The sequence below is a fragment of the Moschus berezovskii genome, chromosome 12, assembly GCF_049115385.1.
Source record: "Moschus berezovskii isolate FMDL1 chromosome 12, NW_MosBer_1.0, whole genome shotgun sequence".
NCBI classification, from domain to species: domain Eukaryota; kingdom Metazoa; phylum Chordata; class Mammalia; order Artiodactyla; family Moschidae; genus Moschus; species Moschus berezovskii.
In genome coordinates this window covers 5,250,977-5,270,610 of record NC_142471.1, presented here as the reverse complement: position 1 = coordinate 5,270,610, position 19,634 = coordinate 5,250,977, and the positions used below count along the sequence as shown (strand labels likewise).

General features: G+C 43.4%; 1 protein-coding gene across 5 annotated transcripts in view; it reads left to right on the top strand.

The window, feature by feature from the left end:
• Positions 1–19,634, top strand: part of SIPA1L2 (signal induced proliferation associated 1 like 2) — a 256,679-nt gene that overhangs the window by 171,852 nt on the left and 65,193 nt on the right. For all 5 annotated transcript variants that reach the window (XM_055425802.2, XM_055425803.2, XM_055425805.2 and 2 more), the window contains 3 exons: positions 2,018–2,121; positions 12,364–12,521; positions 16,328–16,904. In XM_055425802.2, coding sequence (XP_055281777.2) covers positions 2,018–2,121; positions 12,364–12,521; positions 16,328–16,904 — 839 coding nt within the window. The remainder of the gene's footprint in view (positions 1–2,017; positions 2,122–12,363; positions 12,522–16,327; positions 16,905–19,634) is intronic.

The following is a 19,634-nucleotide window of genomic DNA, read 5'->3' as shown; positions in this document are numbered from 1 at the left end:
GCCATAGATGACCCTGTATATCTTTTTTAGTAGAAATATTTGCAGCAAACCCCACCAAGCTTGCGAGTTTACCTTTTCCGTTGCCATACGGATAGTTGAGATGAAAACTTTAAAAATGCTTAATTTCTGAAAATCATCCTTTAGTATGGACTTGGGATAGACAAACTATAACTACATTTTTTAAAGTGTTTCTCCCCCTTCCCCTCAGAATTGTACTTTTCTTTTTTCATTGCAATTTCCTGAATCTGAAGCCCACTGACCAGACTCTTAAGCATCTATCAGCATTTCTCTTACTGAATTTTAAACATCGGAGTAAGTGATGGGAGTCCTTGAACCTGCGGGGTTAGTTCATCCTCTGACCTTTTCTTCATGGAAAGAACAGTCATCATTCCTTCATGACCGGCCTGCTCACTTTCAAAGGCACTTTCACTGTCAAGATCCTAAGAGAAGACAGTTGAAATGGAGGATTACTCCCTAAAAAGTCCTATGAAAAAATAACAAATATGCATTTAATGAATAGTTAAAAGAGAAAATGGCTTTACTTAGGGACTAGATAGTATACAGCATATTAGATGAATAGACTCTCTGACCATCTGCAAGTTGATCTAACATTATCCATAGGTAAACATTCTACATACTCCCCTTTACTCATGAAATTGCCTTCTATGACTGCCTTTTTAGTGCAAAACTGTATATTTTTCTAGAGGATTTTCAGGACTATTTCTGAATTGGATATAAATGCTGGAAATAAAAAAATATTATATGATTTAGAAAGAAAATAATAAATGCTTCTGAAGATTAAGTGTTTTAATGTTTTTAAAGTAAAACATTTTAAATTTCAGATTAAAAAAAAAGTTAGCCCCAGGTAACTATTTAGAGTTTTCCCAATAAACCCAATGGAACAAACTTAATTTTAAATAATATTGAATGGTATTTTTCCTTTTTATTTAAAAGGTGGAAAAATAGATGTAGGTCAAGGACTGAGAAAGACAGTAAGAATTGTTTAACTCTTAATTTCTGTTTATCTTTTTAACTTTATCCGTATGCAAGGTGGTTGAAAACCCCATCCTAAAATCATTACTTAGATGTTTTACAGTCACCGTATTGACTTGGTGTCTGAAATTCTCAGTGAGGTAATCTATTGATGATACAGATGGGTCTTGAATTTGGAAAGAATCATTCTGCTTTTGAAAAGATGAATAGCTGTATGATTAACAGGGATTCAGATGTCATGGGTTTTTAACATGTGTCAGTGCATAATATACAGTAAGAGATCTCATTTATTCTCCTTGGTCTTAATCATATGACTGCATCGTCGCATTGCCTGTTGAAAAGAAAATTAGTTCCATCATTCAGGAGAGAAATCCTTAATATCTTTTGTCCTCATTTCCATACGAAGTCAATCCTGCTTCATTTTTCTGAGTTCTGGAGGGTCAAGTGCCCAGGAATAACTAAGAGTTAACTGTAAACACACACACATACACACACTGTCTCTCTCTCTCACACACACACACACACACACACACACACACACATACACACACTGTCTCTCTCTCTCACACACACACACACACACACACACACACACGCTATGGGCCAAGGACAGCTTCTGACTAGCTCAGCCCCATCTAATGATTGCACCCAGACCTGCACCAGACCATACCTCCTCCTATTCTCTTCACCTGTACCCCTCGTGGCTGAAGCGTCTCTCCCATGTGGGTCATCAGCCCTGGGAAGGCAAGAATGCAGAAGAAAAGAGAGGGGAAACCTTGTGTTCAGTAGAAAGCACGTGTGAGAGCAAATGAAGGAAACCAGGCAGCTGCCAGGGGCTGGAAAGTGGTAGAAACAGTGCCTGGCGTGAGAGCAGCGGGGCCGCCACCGAGACGCGAGTGCTCCTTTATAGTTGGGCCGTCTGTTCTTTTCAGTTGAATTGCCTTTTGTGATAATGACCTTCTAAGTGTTGAATTGCTGATCTGCAGTGGCCTGACTTGTTCTTGTAATTACTGTTTGTTTTCAGCTGATTCTACAGGAACGCACTCCCTGTACACGACGTACAAAGACTACGAGCTCATGTTCCACGTGTGCACCATGCTCCCCCACACGCCGAACAACAGGCAGCAGGTATGGCCTCCCCGCTGCTTCCGCAGTGCGTGCGATCCAAGGGCAGCTCTGTGACGGTGTCAGTGCATTCAGAGTTTGCAAAGAATTGCTAGGGGTTTGGTTTTTTTCCCCCTTAAATGGCATTAATAATCTTTGACCCTCACCATTGGGAAGCATTTGGGCTTTAAAGTGATTATTACTGCACGAGTTTCATTGCACTTTTTTCTTACAAAGCTTAAATACTCTCCCACACTCACCTGAATTGCTTGCCAGGCAAAACCTTAATGGGAACCACTGTCAACTGTATTAATTACAAATTGCAGAAAAAGTCAACAGATGTAACCTGAACTTTGGTTTCTGCATGTGGGTAGATGAGTTATTGTAAGAAAGTATGTTATAACTCATTTGTGGCATTCTTTAATTTTAAGAGTTTGATTATATTTGGGGGCAAACCCAGAGTTAAAGCAAGGTTTGTTTTCATGTTTAAGAAAACTTAGTTTTCCTGATGTCACCTAACTGCACTCCTTTGCTCTCAATTAAAGTACCAAGGAGTACACAGTAGTTGTTCAGTAAGTGTTTGCCAAATGAATGAAACATAATTGTTGCAGAGAACTGGCTTTTCTTTTCTATGTGTTTTCTGAGTGCTCATGAAATTCCATGAATGTAGTCAAAGGATGCTTCTTTCCGAAGAGGCTACTTGTCCTGTCCCCAGGTGGCAAGAACCACCTTAGATCCCACAGCCAGGAAGAGAAGGAGGTCCCCAGCCCCAGCCTTGTTTGTCCTGGTCGGGGCTGCAGCTCCTCTGTTTATTCATCTTCTTGTAGTAATTGCTAGATGGGTTTTTTCTTCCTAACACTTAACCTCAGCCCCTTGTCCATCTTGTATATTCTGCAGGGTTTTCTAGTAATCCAAGCTCTGCCCACTACCTTCAGAGGATCTATCTTTTGATCACATGTCTATGTTTCTAATGAGATGGAGATACAATCCCTAGATCATGTGTATGAATTTATATACATATATTGTAAACTAAGGGATTTTCAGCTCTTCAAACATTTATTTTGAATAATGCCATGTGGACTCACTAGATATTAAGAAGCTCAGTTTAGACCATGCAGTTGTCCTGCAGATACTTACGAATCATCCAGTAATTAAATTCGGGGTGAGTTGCTGCTCAGAAATCTCATAGGGCTTAACTCAGACACAGAGAACTTGTCACCACGTTAGTAGAAATAGAATGAGTGCCTTTGGACCCCACTTATGGAGCATTTGAACCCCAAGGTCCTGCGAGCTCCCCAATTACCTGAGTCACTTAAAAAAATAATTATTTATTTACTTGGCTGTGTCAGTTCCTACTTACAGTTCCCTTGACCTTTTGTTGCCGCGCACTGGCTCTCCAGTTGTGGCACGCAGGCTCCGTAGTTGCGGCCCGTGGGCTTAGTTGCCCCATTGCATGTGGGATCTTAGTTCCCCGATCAAGGATCCAGCCCCCATCCCTGCATTAACCACGGGACCGCCAGGGAAGCCCCTGGTGGACTCCAAACAGAATCCACTCCATTGTTTCTCGGGTGGCAACCTCTGGAATTCCAAAACTCATTTCACTTTGCTCTTATCAGAGCTCAATACTGGATTCCTCTACCCCCTTTTTATTGAACTGTAATTAAAATGGTGGTTTTATGAGTTCTTTATACCTGACTTTCACTGAAACTGTCCCTGAAAAGTCCTACACACAAAAATGTGGATGGAAGCACAGGGGATGGGGAGTGGGATACCTGAGTGCTTTCAGCTTCCCAAATGGGAGATTAAAAAAAAAAAACAAAACCCTTGCATTGAGACAGTACAGTACACACACTATAGCCTAAAGACTCATTTGGTTCCATTTTCATTTTTCTTTTTTAGCTTGAGTGAGAATCCATGGCATTGAATAAGTTATGCTGATAGATTAGAGAATTATTAAAAAAAAACGCACAACTTTGTTTTGCTTTTTTCCGTTGCTCTTGTATTTATGGAACATGTGTGATCTTATACGTGGTTCATTGGGAAATTTACATACTCAGCATAGGTAATCACATAAAAAGGATGAGAACGTAGGATGTGGGATAAAAACCATTGGACTTGCATTCTGAACCTAACCGTGGCCAGTTACTTGCCTTGTGGCCTTGGCAAAGATTCTTAGTCTCTCAAGAAATGTGATAATTTTATAATGAGGATGGAGAAGGAAATGGCAGCCCACTCGAGTACTCTTGCCTGGAGAATCCTGTGGACGGAGAAGCCTAGTGGGCTGCTGTCCGTGGGGTCGCACAGAGTCGGACACGACCGAAGCGACTTAGTGGCAGCATTTAATGAGGGTGTGGTCTGGATAGCCAGTCGTGGGTGCTTGGAACCTTGTGCTGAGAAGGAAGGAGTCTGCACTCACGCTCAAGCAGAAAGGCTGCTGTATGTTTGTGATACCTTCCAAAGGTTTGGACATGAGGAGATCGGACGCGCATGAGTATATCTGGACAAAATGGCTCATAACATCTTCCTCTTGGTGTTAGAATTCTGTGATTCTAGGGCTTTCTCAGAGGCTTCCTCCTTCTAGGTTGGAAAAAGCTTCAGCAGAAAAATGTAGTCGTTAAGAGCAGGAATTCTAGAACCACATTTCCTAGCTACTATCTTTGTGACCTCGGGCAAAATTTTCTGTGCTTTATTTTCTTTTATGGCTGAAGACAGAGACTTTGACCTCTTCTCTTTCCTAAGTATCGTGTGCATCCGGGGCACGCCCAGAATGCAGAGAGCAGTCCGCTACCGTTTGTGAAATGAGTTAATGAGCTTTTCTTAGTTGATAGAATCACAGGAGTTAATATGTATAAAGCACTTAAAACAGTGCCTGGCACAGAGTGTGCTCAGTAAATTTGGGGGGTTGTTACAATTTATAACTTACGAGGTATAGAGGACAGGTATTTTAGATGACTTAATTTGCATTTCATCTTCCTGTTCCCAATCCTAAAGATTTATTATGAAGAGGTAAGGCCTGAATAGCTAAGAAAATAAGGGACTAACTTATCAACAATTTCAGAAAACTCTTTTAACTTTGATACTTAATATTTTGCTAATGGTGAGTTGTCACCAGAATATGCTGGTCATAGATCAATGATGGCTCTGCGTAGTCTTGGAACATGGACTTTTTCAGATTTCTTGTGGGTTGTGCTGCTTTGCTGTATCTCTCACCCACCCACCCTGTGCCCACGGATTGTGTTAATGCCAAGGGCGTAAGTGTCTGAAATGACTTCTGGGCTCGTGACTGCTCTTTGAGGCCGCAGCTTAGCACAGTTAACTGTCTGTACGTGAGTTGTGCCTCTGACGTCGGCCTCGTTAACACCATCGTATCTGTGACTATTTAACTGGTCCAGACGCGTCCACATCACATAGAATTTCTTGTGTTTGTTCATATAATAAATCAAGCTGAAAGCTTATTCCAAGATGTAGTAAAAGGTACTTAGAGAGTTCACCACAGTTGCAGAAGAGTTCAATCTTTGGAATGTCTGACTCTTAAAAGAAAACCTCGCCAGACCTGGGGAGTGATGAGGAAGCCCGTTCCTGAATGTTTTCCCTCTTCATTGAAGTCCCTCAGGTCTGTTTGGCAGGCAGTCCGCTTTTCCCAGGGCTGTCTCTCCTGGGCTTGTTTCCCTCCCACTTGTCCTGTAGACAAACTATAGTTAAGCTATCCTGGGGTGTTAATCAGTGGAAAGATCCCCAGAAGTTAGCTTCAGACTTCACTTTGGCAAAGAAACCTTTTTCTTCAAGCGAAGTATATGAAACAGATAAAGGAAGCATGGTCCTGGTGCAGAGTAAACCTCCTTTTTTTTCTTTAATGCTTTAATGTTAGAACTGCTCTGCTTAGAAGGAGTGTCTGAGCTCCATGGGGGTCCCTAAGGAAAAAGACAGAACCCCTGGGTTTCTGAGATTCCATCTGAAGAATCCTGGTCTTTTTCTAGGGATGGACTTGACATCTACAGAAGTGATAGTGACAGAGCTTCTTAGACTGAAACCCCTTCACCATATAATTTAGGCAGATGGTCAGCCCCTGCCTTAAAAGGTTTGTGTGCGTACTTCTGAGTCCCTCATTGGTACTGCTGAGGAAGTGAAGTGAAAGTGTGAGTCGCTTGGTCGTGTCCTGCTCTTTTGTGACCCCTTGGTCTGTAGCCCGCCATGTAGTCTGTCCATGGAATTCTCCAGGAAAGAATGCTGGAATGAGTTGCCATTTCCTCCTCCAGGGATCTTCCCAACCCAGGGATTGAACCCAGGTCTCCTGCATTGCAGGCAGATTTCTTTACCTCTGAGCCACCAGGGAAGCTGAGGAACCATTCAGATATTAGAGGACTCCACTGCATTAAGTTCTATACAAGCAGGTCCTGACTGCTCTTGTATTCACCTCTAAATAGTATCTAGACTATTTTGGAAGCATAAGGTGCTTATTCAGCTTTTCATGAGTAGCTTTATTCCCAGGCCAGAAATAGGGATATATACTTATATAGTATATTGCTTTGAAAAGGGGCTGGCTTACTCATTTTCAGAAGAGAAATACTTGTATCTTCATAATCCTTTCTTCACTTTGTTATTAAATCATTAAAAATCCACATTCATGGTTTGTTTCTCCATTTCCAAAATATTCAGCTTTGCTTAACTGGTTTGTACATTTATTCTTGTTGTTGGTAAAATATTGTATATAATATTTTTACATTCGTTATATGGTGAATCAGCAAATGCATCTTTGAAATGGTGATTAAATTTGGTATCTTCTTGCTGATCTGAGATCAGAGTGGTTAATTGTGGTCACTTTTTTATGGGAGTGAAGAGGCAAGGTTTTCCTTCTTTAAGTATAGATCCTCTGCATTTATGTGATAACGTGTGTGGGTTTTTGCTGTCTTTCTTATTACTCAGACTACTATTTCATGTTCACTTTTTCCATTTAACTATACAGGAAGCTCTGTAGAGGTCTCTTAAAAATGAAAGCCAAATTCTAACCACTGGCATATTCTGTTTCGAGTATAGAGTATATGGGTGGGGCAGTGTGTTGTTTGCGTGTGTGTGTATTGTGTGTGTTCTGTGTGCATTGTGCAAAATTAGGGGAGTCTCTGAAGGAGGAGAAGTTCGCCCTGCATGTAAAGAGGAGACACTTCTAAAAAAAAGTATTTGATGGCACTGGGTCTAAGTTGCAGCATGAGGAATCTTCAGTTTCATTACAGCGTGTGGGATCTAGTTCCCGACCAGGGGGTGAAACTTCCCCCCACCCCCGACTGCACTGGAAATGCAGAGTCTTAGCCACTGGACTGCCAGGGAAGTCCCAAGGGCAGACACTTTCTAAGCAAAGTTAGCAAACACAAGGTGCCTACTGCAGCAACTAGCAACAGGTGGCTCTCTAGAAGGGGGGTTGTGACCAGTCAGTCTGTGGGAAGGATCAGGCCAGATCAGTCTTTATCAGCCCTGCTCATCCTGCCAGACTTGCCGATGACAGCTGAAAGACTGAGATCCAGAATTTATGATTTTTTTTTTTGAATGGGAATACATTTCATATTTTGCTCACTTCTGCACTCATCTCTTTGAATTTCAGAACTTGTAATCATTAAGCAACGCAGTTTTCTCTTTGAAATCATGCTCTTTTTCACCTGTTTGCTTTTTAAGACAAGAAGCTCTCTCTCGAGATCTGCCTTCTGCAGTTTCAAACTAAGCTTCTGCATCGCTGACATTTAGAGACGCTTTCAGAGCCACATCTCACCTGTTTTGTCTTTCTTATGTGTGTGTTGCCTCTTCTCCCCTTTCTTCCAAAATCAGGTGTCACGTGTTTTGTTTTGTTTTCTTTTCTTATCTTGCTAGGTTTTTTAAAAAAGAATGTAACAAATGAACTTATTTGCATAGAGGCTAGTAGATCTAACCAGGTTCAACTTTATGTCATTTTTGATGCATAAAAGACTGCCTGGAGATTGTTTTCACTTGCTTCTGGTTGTTGTATCAAGTTAAAACTGGACCTGTGAAACTCTGAGATTTGTTGAAGGAATTGAAAATTTAAACCCACAGGTTGCTATTTCTGTAGCATCTGTATGCTTTTTCATCACGGAATTGGGTGAAGAATCACATTTTCACTTCCCTTGTCATAACAAGAGCTTATTCCTGTCTCACAGCTTGAATCCAGTGTTGGGGATTTAGCAGAACTGACTATGTAAATCTAATATAATATTTATTAACTCACTTTTTCAGTTGAAGACACTGAGTTGGCAGTCTTGGTGCCGAGCAAGTGTTAGGAGTTTCTTATGTCTAGAAAGGCCTAGAAGACGTCATCATTCCTTAATTCCTGATATAGTGCCAGGGACCTCTTAGTGACTAGCAGCTTGCCTTCCTGTCTGGACCACTGTGGTCTGTGTTGGTTGCCACGCCCTTTCCCTTCCACTTCCGGAGTCCATTCTACAGAGTTTCATTGACCGGTTACAACAGGATATAACTAACTACTAAAGAGAACCCTTACCTTTACATAAGAAGCCCAAGAATTGCTTAGGTTATTTAATATCCGAAAATGACTAATGTTTCTGAGAACTTGCCAGATGTATTACTTTAGTCTCTGAAGAGATTCAGGTATCCTGTTAATGGGCCAGGTGTTCATTTTCTTGGGCTATTCTCTAGTAAGAGCTTGAGATGTTATTTTCCTCTTCTTAATGAATCTTCATGTTCCCCACCCCCACTTGTTCTACAAAATGCATTCTGTCACCATGGTTATATTAACCAGAATTTTAAAAATATTTCTAGCCCATTTTACAAAGCAAAAGAATACATTTTTAGTGTTAACAAACCTGCCTACCGTCGCAGGGGATATAAGAGGTTCTATCCCTGGGTCGGGAAGATCCCCTGGAGGAGGAAATGGCAACCTGTTCCAGTATTCTTCACAGGAGAATCCCATAGACAGAGGAGCCTGGCGGGCTACAGTCCACGGTGTCATAAAGAGTCAGAAATGACTCTGAGCGTCTGAGCACAGCCCATTTTACAAAGCAAAAGAATATGTTTAGAAAGAGACAAAAACAGACCGGCACATTATCAAAATAACTAGCCTTAAATTTTCCTTTAACTTGGGCTTTAAATATTGTGCTTCCCAAAGTGAAGTGTGGGATTGGACCCAACATCTTCCTTCAGGAGGAAGAGAAATGGGTAGGAGTAGCTACCTACACTTCACTGAGTAATGCACCAGACCACCCTGCAAGGTTAGCCAGTAGGGTGGTCACTGGGGAACAGGGGCCCAGAGTCCCCTGTGTGGCCTGGGCCACCAAGAGCCCTGTCTTCTCACCAGTCTGAGGATGCCTGTGTTTTGAGGAAAGGACAGCATAAGCGACTATATCCGTGCTCAGCGAATACACTGAACACATTGTGAGATATTTTTGTTTATTTTTTTAAACTTTTCATTTGTTCCTGAATTTTCTTGCTCTATTACAGTACATGTAAATCATATGTTTCAGTTTATTAGGGGTATGAAGGAAGAATATCTTAGCCTTGTACCATTTACAGCTTGTCGTGGTGTTTGTTTTATTTTTTAATTTAAAAAGTTTTAAAATATCTGTTTATTTGCTTGCTTATTTGGCTGCCTTGGGTGTTAGTTGTGGCTCAAGGATTCGTTGTTGCAGCGTGAGGATTCATCATAGCGCCTCTCAGGGCCTTTCGTTGGGGTGCTTGAACTCTCTCTAGCTGTAGCACGAGGGCTTAGTTGCTCGGTGGCATCGTGTGGGATCTTAGTGCCCCAGCCAGGGATAAAACCCATGTCCCCTACATTGCAAGGCGGATTCTTAACCAATGGACCACCACTGAGGAAGTCCTCATTTTATTTATTCTGTTTGTTTTTGGCTGCACCACTCAGCATGTGGGATCCTTTTTTTTTTTTTTTGTATAAATTTATTCATTTTAATTGGAGGCTAATTGCTTTACAATCTTGTATTGGTTTTGCCATACATTGACATGAATCAGCCATGGGTGTACATGTGTTCCCCATCCTGAACCCCTCTCCCACCTCCCTCCCCATCCCATCCCTCTGGGTCATCCAGTGCACCAGTCCCGAGCACCCTGTCCCATGCATCAAACCTGGACTGGCGATCCATTTCACATTAATTCCGTGACCAGGGATCGAACCCAAGCCCCCTGCAGTGGAAACGCAGAGTCCTAACCACTAGACTGCCAGGGAGTCCCATGGTGCTTGTTCTAGATATATGTCCCTGCTTTCTTTTCTTTTCTTTCCATGAAATGTTTACTGTAGCTAACATCTGTGTCCACGATTGAATGGGTAAATAACACAGTGAATATATGACTAGTTTGCTCCTGATTTTTTTACATGCTTCTGAAGTGGCACCTCATACTTAAATATCCAGCAAACATTTTTGAAACAACAGATGGCTCATTAATGAATATTAATATAGCTTTCAAAACTTCACTTGGGCAGTAAAACGATTTTCATGTGTTTATAACTTTAACCATTGGGATTTAAATAGGAATTTTCCAGCATATGAATCAGCAATTTAACTGGCAAGCAGTGAATTCTGGAAGAATGGACATTTCGTTCCCACTTTTCCAGGCCTTTTATCATGCTAAATCACAAGTCAGGGGCCTGACAATGAAATCCTTTTTGTATCTGGGTTTAAAAGGTTTTAAAAGTCGAACTTAATGCTCTTTACAATGAAGTATGTTCTGTAGGTGCCAAATAAATTTGAACACAAGCCTGTTGCCTTTGTTATTGCTCGTAAAGAGAGATTTACTACCTGAGATTACCCTGTTCCTGCAGTGACATCACCGACTCCTGTAAGGATTACTGTCTCTATGAAAACCGAGGATCACAGACTCTGTGAGCACAGATCCCAGAGGCTTTAGGTGCATCAGCTTACGGGGTGTATGGGTTTCCCAGCATGGATTCAGAGGTGTTCGGTGTTTCATTGTGCAGTGTTGCGTGGCTGTGATTGTGTATTTGTGTCATTTGTTTATTCGCATTGGGTAGGGGGTGTCTGCTGTGTCCTGGGCAGGCCATTAGAACCCAGGAGACCAGAACTCAGTCAGACGCGTCTCCTGCCCTCCTGATGATTATGACCTGACACAGGGGAAGTAAGCCAAGACTTAAAAGAGGACAAGACAGCTAATGTTGCCTTGGGCTTGGAGTGTGGGTGCGGGGCATGCGCAGTGTTGCCAGGAACGTTTTTCCTGGTGTTGTGGTAGCGCAGACCTGAGTGGTCTAGGAGAGACTTGGCGTGAAGGGGGTGCTTTGGCAGAAGGAACGTCTCAAGTAAAAGCGTTCAGTGTTACCTCTGAGGGGTTCCGTCTCTTCTGCTGCGTATGTCATTCATTGGGCTTTCCAGCTGTTAATCTGGTGGGTTCAGTGTTTCCAACATACATTTTAAAAAGGCCAGGTTTCAGTTAATTAGTTTGAAAATATTAGCCACCAAAATAACAGCCTTCTGTATTGTTTTCAAATTTTTATATATGTATTTATGGCTGAACACGGTCTGTGTTTCTGCACAGGCTTTTCTCTAGTTGTGGCGAGCGGGGTCTACTCTCCAGCTGCAGTACACGGGCTTCTCGTCTTGAGGGCTTCTCTTGTGCAGCGCGGGCTCTTGGGCGCACACGCTTCTGCAAGTGCAGCACGGGGCTCAGTACTCGTGGCTCCCGGGCTCTAGAGCACAGGCTCGGTAACTGTGGCAGGTGGGCTTAGTTGTCGTACAGCATGTGGCATCCTCCCAGATCAGGGACTGAACCTGTGTCTCCTGCATTGGCAGGCAGATTCTTTACCACGGAGCCACCAGGGAAGCCCCCAGCCTTCTGTGTTTTTGTTGCAGAAACGCAGTGTCTGGAAGTACTGACACAACCAAGCCCCTGGTGCAGTAAGTGAGGACTTGGAGCCTCTGTGCCTTCCTTTGGATGCTGTGCCATCTCCTGCCTTTAAGTTAGAGAGCTTAACCTGCAAGTCTCCTTAGAGCGATTTTAGCTCTAATGGGCTATTATTTCAGGGTTGAAAAAAGATGAAAAGGAGGGAGAATGACAGTTACATTTTAAAGTAAAAGACGAATTTAAGTATTGAGGCTTTTCTCTTCACCGGTCTTTCAGCGTGGCCACGTCAAGGAGCCTGAACTTCGTAAGAATAGCTCTGCTTCTCTGAAACAAACTGCTTGAGATTGAAAGCTGAGTGCATTGTATATGTTTACATATCTTGTTTTTACAGAAAGCCTTGTCTGTAACTCTGTGTGTGTGTGTTCACTTCCCTGATCGCAGCTCCTGAGGAAAAGGCATATAGGAAATGACATCGTGACCATTGTCTTCCAAGAGCCCGGAGCACTTCCTTTTACTCCGAAAAGCATCCGGTCCCACTTTCAACACGTCTTCGTCATCGTCAAAGTGCATAACCCATGTACCGAAAACGTGTGCTACAGGTGAGTCAGCTGCCCCTGGCGCTCTGTGCTCCCGGAGTTGTTCCAACAGGTCCTCTTTTCCCAAAATATCTTTGTTTTCCAATTATTCTTTCTCAGCCCCTAATTATCCTTTGATATTTTTTTTCTCCCTAATTACATTTCCCACGGTCATCACTCAGGAACTCTCTGTGAGAAGTAATTGCCTTCTTCCCATTTTGAAACCGTGAGATTCCTAGCAGTTCATGAGTGTAGGTGACACATTTCCTCAGCATTCAGGACATCATCCAGCCTTGCCAGCAGCATCGCTGGGTTGATCGCAGCCCCAGAGGTGGAAGATGCAGCCATGTCAGTGCTTCCCTGAAAGAAACATATGGTGGTGGTGCAATATCTCTTCTTGTCCAGGGTCTTGGAAACACCCACACTTGTGGGGCTCTCACGATGGGCGTTTGATGCTTTGGTGCTTTCAAAAGGCCAACCAGGTACCTAAGAATCCCAGGACAGTCCAACGGGGCCTGCCTTTCCTCCACCCCTGCTCTTCCTCAGGAAGCAGCTGTCATGGAGGCGACTGTCTAGTGGGGTGTTGTTAAAAGGGTCTCTGACCTGAGTGAGGATCCAGTTCTTCTGCCGTGTTTACAACTTAGCTTATTTTTTGTGTGTTAGTTGCTTAGTCGTGTCCGACTGTTTGCGACCCCATGGACTGTAGCGCACCAGGCTCCTCTGTCCATGGGATTCTCCAGGCAAGAACACTGGAGTGGGTTGCCATTTTCTTCTCCAGGGGAACTTCCCGACCCAGGGATCAAACCCAGGTCTCCTGCGTTGCAGGCAGATTCTTTGCCATCTGAGCTATAGGGAAGTCCTTGTTTTGGGGGCCCTTCAATTCCGTCTCTGAAAACTAAGGATAACAGTCTTGACTTCAGTGTGTAGGTAAGAAGAATGAATAGCAGGAATTATGCACAACACGTGTTAGCGTCCCTGGTGCTCATGCTGAAGCAGTGGTCACACTTGACCTGCCTCCTGGCCTGGGTGGGGACCTGGCCAGTGTGTTAGGTGCTGCCAGCTTGCCTCCTTGCCCGCAGTCCCTAATGCCCTCTCCATCTGCATGGTTCCGCTATGATGATTCTTGTATACACCTTGGTTCACAACCCCTGCCCTGAATGCTCAGAACAACTTTTTATTTAAAAAAGTGATATTTGAAAAAATAAGACATCTAGCCTATATAAAGGATATGTGCTTAGTTGCTTTGCTGCTGCTAAGTCACTTCAGTCGTGTCCGACTCTGTGCAACCCCATAGACGGCAGCCGACCAGGCTCCGCCGTCCCTGGGATTCTCCAGGCAAGAACACTGGAGTGGGTTGCCATTTCCTTCTCCAATGCATGAAAGTGAAAAGTGAAAGTGAAGTCGCTCAGTCGTGTCCGACTAGTAGCGACCCCATGGACTGCAGTCCACCAGGCTCCTCTGTCCATGTGATTTTCTAGGCAAGAGTACTGGAGTGGCTTGCCATTGCCTTCTCCGGCTTAGTTGCTCAGTCATGTCCAATTCTTTGTGACCCCATGGACTGTAGCCCGCAGGCTCCTCTATCCATGGGGATTCTCTAGGCAAGAATACTGTAGTGGGTAACCATGCTCTCCTCTAGGGGATCTTCCCAACCCAGGGATTGATCCTATGTCTCCTGCACTGCAGATGGATTCTTTACCATCTGAGCCACCAGGGACGATATGCCTAAATCCAATAACGTTAGTGCAAACATGATCATTTGGCTTATTCTTCTGGGATCTCCCCCATGAATGGTAATTATGAAGAATCTTCTTAAATGAACTTCCCTAATGGATTGGAAACATGAGCCTAGGGCGTTCTTGTATTTGGTGTTATTTTATCCGCTGCTATTTTTAGGTCAAATTGGGTATTTTTAATTACTTTCTATTTTTAGTTGATTCTTCTATCATGAGGTGGTTGATTAGCACAAAAAAAATCTTAAAAGATAAGTAATACCTTTTCGTTTTTATTTCTTTAGAGCTTTCTGGGTTTAATTAGATTACTGGGGGGGATGCCTTTGATATAGATCTTGCTTATAAACAAAGTGGCTTGCATTATGTTTTCTGTGGTAAAAGACAGTGTATACAAATGGTTCAAAGACAGGGTCATTGCCTTTTGAGAAACCACATGTTCATTTACTAATGAGGTTCAAGTGTAAAGCAGCAGAGTGCTTCAGGGTTTTAAAAGTGCCTCATAAACATTCATGGGCTTCCCATGTGGCTCAGTGGTAAAGAACCTGCCTGCCAATGCAGGAGACGTGGGTTCAATCCCTGGGCTGGGAAGATCCCCTGGAGGAGGAAATGACAACCCACTCCAGTATTCTTGCCTGGAAAATCCCATGGACAGAGGAGCCTGGTGGGCTACAGTCCATTGGGTCGCAAAGAGTCGAACATGACTGAGCATGCACACACATGACAGAGTTCACTCATCTGTCCCAAAGACAGGCAGCCCTTCCCTGTCCTTTCATACTAGCTGAGGCCCCGCCCAGACTGTCTTCTGTCTTATAGCTCATTTTCCCAGAAACAGTTAACTCTTAAAGAGTGTGCAGGTTACAGCAAAGGTGTGAGATCCCTGGGGACTATGATCTATTTAGAGTCCCACCAGCTACATCCCAGAATAAGATTTCACACCTGTTTTCATTTCTTAACTCACTTCTTCCAGAATTTTCTACAGTGAAGAAAGTGAAGCATAGATGACTGCCTGTTTATCTCAACACAGAAAATATCAGCCTGGGCAGATGTGGCGTTGGTTCTCATTCTCGGTCTGCAGAGTCTGATCAGTAGTTGGGGAGTAGATACTGGGGGGTTCATTCATTCACTCACTCCAGTCTTTCATCTGCTAATTTATTAATTCACTCTTATTCTAAAACAGATTTGAGACAGTGAAAGCTTCTGTCTGATACAAGGGAGAATTATTGGTTTTGCCATATTAAGATGATTCTATCACTCTATGTTTGAAATACCATAAAACTTTGTTTCCATAAATTCTTCATTTAGACTTCCAAAAAGTGATCAAATGAACATTCCCTTAAAAAAGGGGACATTCAAAAATTTGGGCTCTATATGTATGGTCCCTTTGCCCAGTAGCTCACCAGCAGGGTGGATCTTACTGTCAGCTGTTGGAGGGTCACTGCCTCTCAGTGGTGACCAGCCACAGAATTGAAAGAGCGCCAACCTGGCTGCACATCCATCGCCGCTGCCTTAGTCAACTCGCACAGTCATGGTGCAAACCAAAGAACTGGTAGTTTATACAGTAGACATTTATTTCTCACCGTTCTGGAGGCTGAAAGTCCAAAATCATGGTGTTGGCAGGTTTGGTTCTCCCTGAGGCCTCTCTCTTGCCTTGCAGATGGGCATCTTCCTGCTGCATGTTATCGTGGTCTCTGTTCTGTGTGTCTCTATCTCTGGTTGTCTTTCTGTGTGTTCATGTTTCATTTTATAAGGACACTTGTTAGATTGGATTAGGGCCCACTGTCATGATCTCATTTCGATTTAACTATCTCTTCAAAGAAAAGACCCAGTCTCCAAACACAGCCACTTTCCTAGTTACTGGGGATTTGGACTTCAGCATACAAATTTTGAAGGGAGGCTACTCAGCCTTTAACTCCCCTCCCCTGCACCTACTAAATTTGAAAGTTTCGCTTAAAAACACAGAAAAACTTGATATCCAGAGGTGTGGAAAAGAACAGGCGGTGAAGTAGATGGCTTCAGTTGAAAGTGTGCTCAGCAGTTATATTTCTGAAGGCAACTATTACGGCACCACAGTTCAACTTGTTTCTCCTTTTCCTCCCTCAGCGTTGGAGTTTCTAGGTCGAAAGATGTGCCACCATTCGGTCCACCAATTCCCAAAGGTGTCACTTTCCCCAAGTCAGCAGTATTTCGGGACTTCCTTTTAGCGAAAGTCATCAACGCAGAAAACGCAGCCCACAAATCAGAGAAGTTTCGAGCGATGGCCACTCGGACGAGGCAGGAGTACTTGAAGGACCTGGCGGAGAACTTTGTCACTACTGCCACCGTGGATACCTCCGCAAAATTCAGCTTCATCACTCTGGGCGCCAAGAAGAAGGAGAAGGTGAAGCCCAGGAAGGATGCCCACCTGTTCAGCGTGGGGGCCATCATGTGGCATGTCGTGGCGAGAGACTTTGGCCAGTCTGCGGACATCGAGTGTCTTCTTGGGGTTTCCAATGAGTTCATAATGCTGATCGAGAAGGATTCCAAGAACGTGGTCTTTAACTGTTCCTGCAGGGATGTCATTGGGTGGACGTCTGGGTTAATGAGCATCAAGGTGTTTTACGAACGAGGAGAATGCATCCTGCTGTCTTCGGTGGACGGCTGTGCTGAGGACATCAGGGAGATTGTCCAGCGCCTGGGAGTAAGTACAGGGTTTGTTTTTCCGCCGCCCTTAGGTCTTCAACTTCATAGTCATAGCTTCCGCTGTGGAAGTTCCACCCCAGATGTGTTACCTGGGGAATGAAATACTTTTCCTCATGGGTAGAACTGATTTTAAACACTGTCCTTGTGAGCGGTTACTGAATCCATGAATGGTGGAGAAGCATCGATTGGAAAGTGAAGCCAGCTTTCCAAAGGGAACATTGGGACTTATTTTTATAGTGGTTGAAGGAAGGACAGGAGAATTGACTAGATTTTTTGTGTGTTGTAGAGACCTGCATGACAGTACCTTACCAGGAGGAGGTTAACAGGCATAGAATCACCGTTGACCATATTGATGGTCAGAGTAAGCCGTTATTTGCCCCTTCAACTCTGTGCGTTTTTATGCAGTATTTCTGTTTAGTCTGCCAGATTAAATATGTTATTAATCTTGCAGCCAGTTTCTTGCAGAGGTTTTATAGAATTACCTAGTAAGTTAGAAAGATTTAAAAGAAAAAGTCATAAAAGAGATTGTTATTTGCGGTACAAAGCGGAACCCTTCAGTGATGCCCATGGTATTTAGCAGTTGTATTTATAATTCTTACTATAACAAGGGAAGCTGCAGATTTTAGTTTGAGTATATACAATAGAATTATAAGAATAAATCAAATAAAAGAACAAAATATGATTTGACAAAAGAATTTTTCTTGTGTAAATCTTCCCCCAAGGGGATGTGTATTTGATTCATTAGAAAAGATTTAGTCAGTTATGAATCATGAGAAAAAGGAGAAATTATACCCATTTCCTGCCCCCTTTCCTGCCACCAAATATAAATCTTTTGTTATTCCAGACCACATAGAAGAGACAATGCAATCAAGGCAGTGTCTGCTGGCTTTGGAGAAATAATGTCGTTATTCGCAGGCACTCTTTACTGAAAGGGCCTCAGTGTTCAGCAGTATTGAGGGCGTATGTGCACAAACCACGATGTGATTTGGGGATGATTAAGTGTGTGATCAGTTTATGTATCTGGAGAATTGAATTATCTAGGGAGTCTCAGGACACGTGCTTTCGGTAACCCTGGAAATGCTTCTTTTTCAGAGGCCCACTGAGTCACTGTAATCTGTGCCCTGGAAAATTCAACACAAGCACATGTCCCTTCACCAACCAGCAAAATGCACATCCCAGAGAGCCTGAGACATTCACTAGTCCAAGGACCCCATTCTGCCAAAAAGTTCCTTTGGATTTTTCCATTAGATATTGCAGAAAAACCCAAATCAACTTTTTGGCCAACCCAATATGCTGTATCTAGGATGACTTATAATGGGAGATGGTAGAAATAAACCAACCCAAAGACTGTTCGGGGCTTAGAACATAAGGCTGGTGCCAGGCAGAAGCAGAAATGGGAAGGAAGAGGATGAAGCTGTCATAGTAGAGAGATTGGGAAGGGGCAGTGTTGGACAGATGGGGAACTCTGCATTTTCTAGAAGTGCCTGTTAGGCAGGTAAAGACACAGGTGGGAAATGAGAACTTCTGCCGAAAGGGACAAGCAGGGCCGGTCACTCTCTGAAGAGCCCAGGCTTGGTTGAATGCTCTGCTGTTGCCATCTTGAAACTCAGAAATTTTTGTCTAAGGGGCCATACATTTTTATTTTGTACCAGAATTCACAAATTATGTAGCCAGTCCCAGGTACATAGGTTGGAGGCCACCATGTGATTATTGATCATGTAAGTATGTGAGGAACTCCAGGTCAGTGGAGGGCATGATCCTTCAGCCTTTATAAATGTTAAGGAGCATGGAACAGAAGGGAGAAAGAAACTGCAAAGAGTAGGGGACGTGGCAGGTGGTTGGAAGAAATAAGAGGAAGAGACAGAACATGTAGGACTCAAGAAAAGCTTGACCTTTTGCTCTTCAGTCTGAAATATGGCTGTTAAATTTCAACTGAGAATTATGTTCCTGTTGGAAAGAAGGCCGGGCACATGTCCTGTGTGGTCTTTCGGTCAGCGAGCTTAGTTGAAACAAAGCTGAAAAAAGAAGTGAAAGAAAAATGTATTCAGGTTGTATATATTACGAAAGTACTTATTCAACAATTTTGAATTAGTTCAGTTCATAACTTAGGAAACTTCAATCTTTCAACACTTCACCACTAAGACCAGCAATCCCTTTCCCCATTTTCCTAAGCCCCAGACTGTCACTGCACCTATGAGCGCTGCGGTGGTAACCGTGGCAACGTCAGCCATGCAGGTGATACACTGCACCAGTCTGGGTCCCACAGCTGTATAGTCATCAGTTCAGTTCAGTCGCTCAGTCGTGTCCGACTCTTTGCGACCCCATGAATCACAGCACGCCAGGCCTCCCTGTCCATCACCAACTCCTGGGGTTCACTCAAACTCATGTCCATTGAGTCGGTGATGCCATCCAGCCATCTCATTCTCTGTTGTCCCTGTCTCCTCCCGCCCCCAATCCCTCCCAGCATCAGTCTTTTCCAGTGAGTCAACTCGTCGCATGAGGTGGCCAAAGTATTGGAGTTTCAGCTTTAGCATCAGTCCTTCCAATGAACACCCAGGATTGATCTCCTTTAGAATGGACTGGTTAGATCTCCTTGCAGTACAAGGGACTCTCAAGAGTCTTCTCCAGCACCACAGTTCAAAAGTATAGGTCTTATTAAATAGCAGTCTGTATATTCAGAGCATGTTTCACGGAGAGTTTGTTTTTAAAACTGAAACTTCACACATGA